We start from the raw sequence: 11,038 nt of genomic DNA, 5'->3' as shown, positions 1-11,038 counted from the left end.
CGTCTAGACGGATGATTAATCCACAAAAATCAAGTAAATCTAACAAAAATTCAAAAAAAAACGAAGAAAACACATAAAATAAATAAATAAGTTAAGTTAAAAAGAAAGCATCTATAATAAAATAGTTTCTTGCGCAAAACATGGTAATGCACGTGGGAGTAATTTTATTTTATGGAGTTCTATTCCCCCAACGACTGGCTAGCTTGTTGGAGAATGGTCCAAAGCGGCACCGTTTGAAAGTCATACACAGCTGTAACGCGTACAACATCCCCGATTGCCTCCCTTGGGGCAAGGAAACCACGCAAAAGGAGTTCTCTCCATCCGCCAGAAAAGGGGAAAAGAAAGGACTGAACCTATGGAGACATTTCCATGTCCGTCGGACGTCAAAGTGGCGGACTCCGTCACCCTGAAGCTCTCCCCGACGAACTACTTCGCGTGGAAGAACCTGATGCTCGCGTTCTTCGATAGCCATCACCTCTGTGGCTTCGTCGACGGCACCCTTCATCCGCCGAGCAAGCCGTCTCCGCTTGCGGAGTCATCGGTTTTGGAAGAGAAGCGCCGGGAGGAGGAGGAGAAGAGGAGGGAGCTGATGCGTCGGAACGAATGGGACCAGAAGCATACGCAGCAGCGTGAGTGGGAGAATGAGTCGGAGCAGGAGCGTCTGAGGGAGTTGGTGCGGGAGCAGGAGCGTATGCAGGAGTGGGAGCAGGAGCAGGAGCGTCCGGAAGGGGAGCGGGAGCGGGAGCAGGTGCGTCGAGAGAACTGGAAGCGGGAGTGGGGGGAGGAGTGGAAGAGTCGGGAGGAGCAGGAACGTCAGCAGGAGTGGGATCGGGAGAGGGAGCGTCGGAAGCAGTGGGATTGGGAGCGGGAGCGTCGGGAGAAGCGGAAGCAGGAGCGCCGGGAGGAGGAGCGTATATACACGGGGTGGAAGAGATCGGACGGTCTAGTAAGGGGATGGATACTAGCGATGCTGACAGAGGAAATACTGCTACAAGTGATGCATTTGGTAACTGCTCGAGAGGTTTGGATTAAGCTCAAGAAAATACTTACCCCACCTTTTCAACTCTCTCAACTTGAACTAATTGGTAAATTCTTTACCCTCACATTCTCGGGTTTAAGGTTGAGTTCTGATTAAAAGTCCATTTGAATGGAGTGATTTCATGAGAAAATAAAGAAAAGGATTGTGGTTTCTTAAGAAATTAATTATTCATTTAAATTGAACATTTTGATGAGAAATGAAGAAAAAATTTAAAAATAATAATAATACATTAATGTTTTGATTAACCTTTCTCCTTTCTTACCCAATCTCACAAAAATGGTGAGATTTGGAGAGAAATGGCTCAATATCTTTACCCATGCCAAAGGGGGTGCTTTCTCAATATCATTTTTTTTTCAACCGTGTCTCAAATTTAAAATATGGTAAAAAACCGACTAGGTTTGGCTAAGTTAAATTGGCTTCTTTTTGTTCTTTTTTTCGAAAAACATTTTGCATTTGTTCGTTTTACATCAAATTTTTGCGAATTATTAATTTGTTTTAACGAAAGAAATCAAAAAAAATAAAAGATAAAAACTATAATTAGCTTTCTGACTTTTTTTGTCTTCGTTCAAAAAAAATATAAAAATTTGGTCATAATATACTTTTTTTATTTCTCTCATCAAGATAAATTAATAAATCATAAAAATTTAACACAAAAAGAAAGTCAATTAACTTACTTAGCCAAACCTTCATGGTTGTTTACCAAGGTTACGTGGGGCCGAGGTAGAAATCTCACATGAACACATGAGAAGCTCGACCAATCAACTAGACGCAGCGTTCATTTCATTGTATTTTTTCCTCAACTTCCAGTTTCATTCTAATCAACCAAACACTAATCGGAGTATTCCCTTTTGTTCAAACCATGAAATCCGATAGACTGGACAGACCAAAAAAGAGGGCAGATTCTAAGCCAGTACATGGTGTTGCACAAAGCCGCCCTAACCGCTGATTGGGACACCGCGGACAAATTCTTGGACCTGGATCCCGACGCTTTTTTTCAGCCCATCACGTGGTGCTTAGAAACGGCTCTCATCGTGGCTGTCCGTTCGGCTAAGCGAAACCACTTCGTGAAGAAGGTAATGGAGAAGATGCAGCGGGAGGGTGTAGCGCTGATAGCGCAACAAGACATATCGGGGGCCACCGCCCTCCATGCGGCGGTGGACGGAGGCAACATAGAGGCGGCGAAGTGGCTGGTGCAGAAGAATTCGGAATTGGCCAACATTGGGGACAAGTATGGAACACTCGCCGTGCATGTGGCGGCTGGACTTGGGAATAGGGAGATGGTTGATTTCTTGTTGCAACATACTACGAACCTGTCCGAGAATGAATCGGGTCTTAAACTATTGCATTCTTTGGCTTCCAGTGGACTTTATGGTGAGTAATACTTACCTTAAATTCTGTTTTACTGAGCAATTATTGAGCGCAGACACAACAACAATACTCCTTCCGTCCCAAAAAGACAAGACTGACAATTTTTTATATCTATACCATTTGTCATTGCTCATAAGTCATATCTTTTAATATTTTATAATATTTTTCATGAATTCGAAAAAATATTTTGAGATTTATGTTAAAAAATACAAGGAATGAAATTGACACAAATACTAAAATTTGTCATCTTTTTGGGACGGACGAATTATTATTTTACCAAAAGATTCTATAATCACACCCATTCACACAGTACATGTACAACTATACACACGCTCACAATCATTTATATGTCTGCTATTGTAGAAGTCTTGTTGTTTTACTTGATATCCAAGCTAGTAAAAGACAGAATGAGACTGGTGGTGCCAATGGACCAGAGGATCCTAAAGGACGGAAGTGTCGTACAGAGTTGTAATGCACAATGGAGATCGTACAAAATGTTTTCAATGATCTCATACGGGTTGAGAGGGTTTAAGAGAACCCCGTTATAACCATATACATACATACATGTATATATATGTGTATATATATACATGTATATATCCCCTTTAGTGAATACATCTTGGACCCACACAATTGTGTTTAGAAATGAAATATATGACCAAAATGACATTATGTAGGAGTAAAAATTTTGTTTAATTACTTTTATATCCCTTCAACTTTCACGTGAATTCCACTTATGTTCTGCACCTTTCCATTTGAACAAAAATGACCTTCCACTTTTATTGAGTTTCAATGTTTCCCCTCCCTAGCCTTCCATCCAAAAATTGGATGGAAAATACGCACACTTGTGATTGGCACGCAACCTATTAAGAAGGGTATATATATACGACATTCCTCCCTCAATCCCTATTTGGAGGGAGTTTTCCCTCTTTTCCCTTTTCTAGTCCTCTGTTTCCCGCCAAGCTCCTCTATTATATTAACTCCAAACCACACCAAACCCAATGCATTCTGTAATGGTAAACCAAACCTATAGAGAGTGTGAGTAAGTGAGGATCAAGACCATGGCTGGAAGGCACCGTGATTGTGGACTTCATGCTCGCATTCAAACGTCCTGGACATTTGCAAACCTTGGTCGGAGGTTTCATCACCATCAATGTGTTCCTTAACCAATTCTATTACATCTTGCACCTATGTAGGTCCAATCCTAGCAAGTCCAATCCCATCCTCAGAAGTAGATCCCATTCCATGACATGAGCTGCTTTGGGTTTGTGAAATTTCAATGGAATTGATGTTCTATATATATCTCAACTAACCTACGCGGGGGAAGTTGTGCAATCATATCCATTACATCAGTGTCACCCAATAACATCTTCAACAAAAGTTTTACAATTTTTCCAGTCATCACATAGTAATAGTTTATCATACCCATGTACCCCAGTTTCTCGACAATATCAGTAACTTCTATCATAGAGAATTTATCAAGGTGGCAGTCATCAACTACATAGAGCTCCCTCATTCATACCTAATTCTAGGTATGTTTACGAACTTACCCCCATGGAAAATCTGGATACTAAAAAATTCATCAATCACTACATTAACATTCCAAAAAGGGCCACAAAGTCACAAATAAGGACAAAAAAACAAAGATAAAAAACAAAAAGGAACTCGTGCATGGAATAGTAAACAATGAAAAAAGGAACCCACACCCCCAAATTTGAATAAACAAAGGCCAAAGCTTTGTGCAGCATGGAAAGTGGTGCGTCTCATTGAAAGTGTGAAAGGACCAAATAGTATCGTTTCTACGTTCACTAATTTCATTTTTTTTTAATTGTAAAACAACGAAATAAATAAATACTATATGTCACCTTCCAGATGTAGACATTGCTTCATCCAAGGCTCTTTGTTGTCATCTTCCTGTTGATCTAGTTGTGGTTTGGGTTCGAGGTTGGTAGATACATTAGGGTGTACAAAAGGGAAAAAAGCTAATTGGGAATTATAAAGGACGAAGGGTTTTCTGTGGGAACGTAGGGTATGAGAGGAATGTCATATATATACCTTTCTAAATAGGTCACATGCCAATCACATGCATATTTTCCGTCCAAAAAATTGGACGGAATGCCAGGGAGGGGCAACATTGAAACTCAATCCAAAAGTGGACGATCAGTTTTGTTCAAATTGAAAGGCGAAGGACTAAAGTGGAATTCGCAAGAAAGTCGAAGGGATTTATAGGTAATTAACCCCTTAGTTCTTGTGAAACAAAAGGAAACGCGTATATTTGTTGGCATTTGAAGAATGAAAAAATTAATTATTTAACGTGTGTTTTCCACTTGATATAATTGGACAGACATTGCTTTAACATATCTTCAGCAAAACCGAAAGTTAGCATCCATGGAACCCTCCCCATTGGTGGTAATCACTCAAAAGCGCACTTCGTTCCTTAGTGGAACCAGCTTGAGCATCTTGCAGCACTTAATCTATTTTGGTTAGTCTCTTCATTTTGAGAAACTATGGCATTTGCAGATTATGCACTCGATCTATGATATGGTCAAATAATATTTTGTGATGTCAATTGTCATGTAGGTATTCCTTTGAAATTGGAAGACATTGCAAACCACCCACAAGAAAGGGACATTGAGAATCCTGCCAAGTGCGTAGTTTCTGCTATGATTTATGGTAAGACTTGAACCACTAATTTCCTTCAACCATTTGTAATTGTTGCATTTTAGAACTTGCGAAATTAACCTGGGACTAGCTCTTGTGAAAAAGAGCATCAAAGGCTTATTCATATGGAAATTTGGACTCTAAACCCCTTTTCTAACCAAATATGGAGACAAGTTATTCGGTAGTCCTACAAGATATTCAATAAAATATTCCAACAGAGTGTTGCTAATGCCAAAATTGTGTTTGTTTGTGGTAAAAATGTAGTACATAAAAGGAGGCTTTTATGCACTACAGTTTTGGCACAAACAAAAATGATTTTGGCATTATCATTTTCCTTTCAATACTGTGTAACCAAGAGCAACAAACAACATACTTCGATTTCGAAAATAACGACAAACTATGAAGCATGAACACTTCTAGAGGCAGCATGTATCTTGTTGTTCCACATAATGGACACGCTACATGGCGTGTTTCATATGTATTTTGTCTTATCTGCTTTTCAAAAAAGAGATGAGACAAAATACATATGAAACACGCCATGTAGCGTGTCCATTAATTTTTTTTTATTTTTTTTATTTTTTTTTTTTTGGGGGGGGGGGGGGAGGGGGGGGGACACATATAAAGACACGATAAGCCTTAAATATATTTTGTACGTTTGTTTTAAAAAAAAAAAAGTGTAATACGATTTATGTTCAATACTTGTTTATATATGCTTCTTGCTTATACATATACCTAAGCATGTTGTGTATATTATTGTGCAAAATGTTGGGTTAGTATCACTCTTAACTTGGGTGGAGTCACTAGCGACGCCAACATGTAAGGTGGGGGGCCAGGTGATACAGAAAAATGATTCACTGCATTTGACACCATACCATGGGCTATGACCCCAACCCCCATTGTTGCACGCAATAATTTTCCCTCCACAACCTGTGTTTTCCTGTCCCTCCATGACCCACTTTCCATCCTTCTCTACCGTTCCTACCACAAGCAGCACTGTGTTTTTTTGGATAATTCAGAAAAGAAGCAATATATCAAGGGGTTAATAAGTTTTAAGTTAGAGAAATATATGATTTGGGAAAGTTTACGTTACTATGTAAATTGACATGAATATATCATGTCAGAGTAGGAGTATGTATTGATAGGATTCCACTCAGTTAGAAGCTAGCGATTATAATATTGAATGGGAGAGTGTTGCCAATTAACACAAATATACAGAATCTGCATACGTAGAAATTAATTTTTTTTATTAAGTTATTGGAAATAGAGATTATTTGTCGATTAATGTAAAACTATTTGATGTAAAGCAATTGAAGTTTAAATTGACAAATTAATGACCCCATGAAAAATAATTCTTGGAATCGCCACTGGGTGGAGTAACCAGTCTAGTGAAGGAAGGCCACCTAGTGTGGTTGGTTTCTTACTCTCCCTCTTGAGGGAGAGATTCTGAGTTCAAGTCCTCCTTGAAGCGGTGCTCGACTCCCGTTACTACGACTAACTTCTATATTTCTATTTTCTGATTTGCAAAAAATTTGTTATGCAGTGAAGCAAAAGTTGACTGCACTGTTTTGGGATGTCGCCGAAAAACTTGGTAGGGATTCACTATACCTACATTCACGCATATATGCAGAATCAGTCTTGATTCCTTTCAATTGCAGACCCTTTCAATTCCATTAAATCCCTTCGGGAGACCAAATTGATTCACCACCAAGCACTTAATCTCGTCAAATGCCTTTGCGAGGAGGTAGTGAAAACCGACTTCCCGAATGCTGCGAAAATCTTCACAGAGCCGCTGAGGAACGCGACGTGCCTGGGGATCCATGAGATCGTGGAGGAGATTTTGGAGTCGTTCCCCAGCGCAATTCACTTGAGGAGCGAGAGGGATCAGTCCCTATTCCACCTCGCGATCGTGTACCGTCGGGAGAACGTTTTCAACCTCATCTATCAAATGGAGGAGGACCGGCGTGCGCGTGCATTTTTGTCGATGCCAGATGCGTCGACAAACAACGCGCTGCACTCGGCTGGGAACTTGGCACTGCAGCAGCAGCTCTTGCTTCGAGCAAGTGCTCCTGGTGCGGCTCTACAAATGCAGCGTGAGTTACAGTGGTTTGAGGTAATTAATACTTTTAACTTTTGAGACATAATAGAGTATGTTTGTTCTATGCGAGGAAATTGAATTGTTTTAATGTCTTTTTTGTACTTTTTTTCATTGTGTGTTTGCTATTTAGATTTTTTCTTTTCGTACTTTTTTAACTCGTCCAGAAAAGATAAATAAAAAAATTGATCAGAATTCAAAAGGAAAAAAGAAAATCAACAAGGACAAGTATAAGTTGGATAATGTGGGCTTTTTAAACTTGCTTTTAAGACTTTCAAATTGATCTAAATGTTTTACTTTCTCGATTCAACCAGTAAAAAAAAAGTAAAGAACACAAAAATCAAAGTTAAGATATTCATGGACATCTACGAATCAAATTTTTTTCAGCAAAAGAAATTTATTGACTCAAAGAAAATATTACAACGAGAAAAAATGATGAAGACGAAAGCAAATGAGGCAAAATAGATATGCCCAAACAAAGGAAACATACCACCAAACCTCAACTTCAACAACAACCTAAGTTGACAAGAAGCCAATCCAAAAAACACCAAAACACCAAAAAGCTACACCAAAAGAATCGAAACACCAACACAAACCACCACAACAAACCAAAAGGCATCTATACTAACAAGTAACAACCCAACGCCCAAAATAAACCATATTCAAGCACTCCAATTCGCATTATAGAGTCTTTGTAGAATTGAATTCATATAATGGTAAACTTCATTTAGGCATTAGTATTTGACGGTGATTTAGATCAAGAAATTTAACCTTGTATGTTGGTCCTCGAATAATATGATGTTATGTGATAATTTTCCCATAACATGAGTGATCCGCACATGACTCAAACCACAAATGCTATATATAGAAGTATTCCGTCTTTTTTCTTTCTTGTTGAGAATGGCCGATATCTTTGAAATGTTAATGGACGAAGACTTCTTCTTTCAGATGAATGGTGTTGTTAACGGTGCATTCCTAACTCCAAAAAAATAAATAGTTCTTTCTCATTCCTAATTCATCCACTTCTAAATGCAGGAAGTAGGAAATTTCATATTGCCCCAAGCCAAAGAACACATGAACGCAGACGGAAAAACCCCTCAAGAAGTATTCACAGACACACACAAGGACTTGGTCAAAGAAGGAGAACAGTGGATGAAAGACACCTCCAATTCCTGCTCTATCGTGGCGGCCTTGATCACGACAATAGTATTTGCGGCCGCCATCACGGTCCCAGGGGGTTCCAATGGCAACAGTGGTCTCCCACTAAGATTGGGAAACCGAGCCTTTACCTTGTTCGGCATATTTGATGCACTCGCCATGTTCTCCTCATCCTCTTCCTTGTTGATGTTCTTGTCCATCCTCACGTCTCGCTATGGGGAACAAGATTTTCTGTATTCCTTACCCAGGAGATTGATTATTGGGCTGGTGACTCTATTCCTCTCCATTATATCCATGATGGTTGCATTTGGTGCAACATTAAAAATCGTATTTGGGGAAACGAAGGCGTGGATTGTTATTCCTGTGGCTGTTTTATCCTGTGTGCCCGTCACCTTGTTTGTGTTGTTGCAGTTTCCATTACTCCTTGATATGATCAAATCCACTTACTATCCGGGCATATTCAAGAAGCAGAGTAATCGCATTCTACACTAAAGAGAAGAAAATAATGAGGTGAATTGATTTGGGCATTTATCTTTTAAGCTATTCACCTGTGCTGTGCTAATGATCTGGTTTCTTCATTTGTTATCGTACATAACTACGGTGATTGAAGCAATCTAGTTTTTTCTTCATTTGTTTTTTGATCGACAAAAATAAGGCTCTCTTAATGTGTAAGTACTGATGAATGCCAATAAAAAAGAATAGCCTTTGAGGGAGAGAGAGGAAAAAAGGATTTATCCAACTAGAAAAAAGGATGTATGAGGAATTTTAAAATCCCATACCAGTTTGGAGATCGAAGAAAGGTACGGAAAACAAGGAAAATACTGACGATGAAGTTTATCACCATTCAAGTGCAGACTCATTTGACCCTTGCATTGCTTGACACAGAAGACACCTCCCCATCGCTCAGCAGTGGGGAGCAAAGAAGTGGAACTTCCTCAGAAGAATACTCGAAAGGAAGATGGAGCCTGTCATCAAGCTTAGATTAGCTTCTTTTCGCTGTCAACAAAATATATTTGGGTAGTTTTTTCTAGACATTTCTGCTGCTAGCTGAGCTTGAAGCATGTGTCGTCTGTCACTGTACAGTATGAGGAAGAGTTTGCACCCAGTTGTGAGGTGATTTGTAGAAATATAAACATTGTGTTCATTTAAGTTAAGGGCTTAACTGGTCTCTCTTTGAGGGGGAGCAAACTATATTTCCCCATAGACTTTCATTAATACATAGTTTCAAAAAATATTTAGAAATTTTCTGGGAATCTTCAGAAAATATTCAAGTGATCCTCTTGGTTCCACATTTTTCCTAGAACTTAATTTTCAACAATGATGTGCTCTTGCTATGTAACAATTTTCTCATGTAGTTAACCCCAATTGATCGGGACTAAATGTTCAGTTTGGTTTGGTTATTGTTTGGCACTAGTATTTTAAGGTTTAGCTATCAAGAAACTATATAGTATAACTATCCTTAGTGTTCTTAGTGAACGTTCTTCTACACATCTAGTTAAATATTACATCACCTAGCGGCAGCGCTTAACGTGCCCTACAGCATTTTGGACCACTTACCAGCGCTGCCCTACAGCATTTTGGACCACTTACCATTCCCAGTTCTACGTCATTTTCCCAAGTTAGCATTTGAGACCCAGCAGAAACATTATATGACAGGATCAATACAGAAAAGTCTCAGTACATCTCAATGGGAAGAAATGATCTAAAATGCAACTAGAGTAGCAACAAATGATGTTACAGCGTCTGCGTTTATTTGCAATTTCGCACACTAGATCTCTAAGCTAAATGTATTCTACAGTGGTTTTTTATTTAGCCAATCAGTGCTGGATTAGGAAGCATCAATACATCACACACAACGCAAGTAACTCTATTTGCACCTAAAGCGAATCAATTATTGACAATGTCTAGAAAACACAGTGGAATTTGTATGCAATACTCACGATATTCAGATGCTGTGTTTCCAGTGGCTGTTTTCTTTTGCTGACTCGCCTTGCTATGTGTGAACCAACTCAATTCAGTCTTTGATCTGTGCCCCTTTCAGCAGTGAGCTGCTTTCAAAGAATCTCCACTTGGATTTCTGCTTCCTTTTCCATCTTCTGTTCACTTCTATCAAGTGTGTACTGCAACGCCATCGTCTTCATACATCATGTATTATTAATGCACTTTCTCCTCGTCTCTTGAGCTTCAAATACGACATAACATTATCAAAAAAAGTAAGAAAGAGGCTGAATAAGTCAATATAATTTGAAGAGAAAACCATTGATATAGCAAGATGTAACCAATAAATTCTTGATTGAGTATGTAAGGCAATTCCAAAAGTAACCACCTACATTGCCAAACTGCTCAAAAATACCATCCCCCACCCACACATGTAAAACCCGAGTTTCCTCTCACGTTGCAAAAGTGAACGTGTTCTTGACAGTTGACAGAGAGTAACTAAAAAGTATGCAATACAATATATTTTCTTTGCACAATGACGATTATCAAGATAAACAAACAATTCGTAAGAATCAAGAAGATGGCCAAGGCAGCTATGGACTCATATTATGACAGGAAACAAACATCAGAATCTTTAGGGGACTCCAATGACTCCAATATGTATTGGGTTGTGAACCACATTGTCTATGATTTTAGGACTGAAGGTTCAAGATTTTCACACTGTTAAAGCCAGCAGACACAATCAACTTCCATCTTTCATCAACGTAATCCAATCAATTTAT

The 11,038-nt window shown here is 39.0% G+C and overlaps 1 protein-coding gene across 3 annotated transcripts; it reads left to right on the top strand.

Moving 5' to 3' along the window:
• The first annotated feature begins 206 nt into the window (after window positions 1–206).
• Window positions 207–9,462, top strand: LOC131326965 (ankyrin repeat-containing protein ITN1-like). Of its 3 annotated transcripts, none has more exons than XM_058359899.1 (7): window positions 207–1,085; window positions 1,913–2,410; window positions 4,752–4,889; window positions 4,988–5,080; window positions 6,609–6,656; window positions 6,733–7,178; window positions 8,196–9,462. In XM_058359899.1, exons 1-7 carry the CDS (start codon window positions 356–358, stop codon window positions 8,808–8,810), a joined length of 2,568 nt encoding a protein of 855 aa, XP_058215882.1. In that variant the 5' UTR covers window positions 207–355; the 3' UTR covers window positions 8,811–9,462. The 3 variants fall into 3 exon arrangements, with proteins under 3 accessions (XP_058215882.1, XP_058215883.1, XP_058215881.1); XM_058359898.1 differs by having other exon boundaries at window positions 209–1,085; window positions 6,724–7,178; XM_058359900.1 differs by lacking the exon at window positions 4,752–4,889 and having other exon boundaries at window positions 208–1,085; window positions 6,724–7,178.
• The last annotated feature ends 1,576 nt before the right edge of the window (window positions 9,463–11,038 follow it).

This window comes from Rhododendron vialii, chromosome 5a (genome assembly GCF_030253575.1).
Source record: "Rhododendron vialii isolate Sample 1 chromosome 5a, ASM3025357v1".
Lineage (NCBI taxonomy): Eukaryota > Viridiplantae > Streptophyta > Magnoliopsida > Ericales > Ericaceae > Rhododendron > Rhododendron vialii.
The sequence above is the reverse complement of the archived record's forward strand: the minus strand, read 5'-3'. Positions and strand labels throughout refer to the sequence as shown.

Coding starts and splice junctions, on each gene's coding strand:
- LOC131326965 (XM_058359898.1), top strand. CDS start 356: ATGGAGACATTTCCATGTCCGTCGGACGTCAAAGTGGCGGACTCCGTC. Junction 6,657..6,723: donor GGATGTCGCCGAAAAACTTG/GTAGGGATTCAC, acceptor TTTCAATTGCAG/ACCCTTTCAATTCCATTAAA. Junction 7,179..8,195: donor GTGAGTTACAGTGGTTTGAG/GTAATTAATACT, acceptor TTCTAAATGCAG/GAAGTAGGAAATTTCATATT.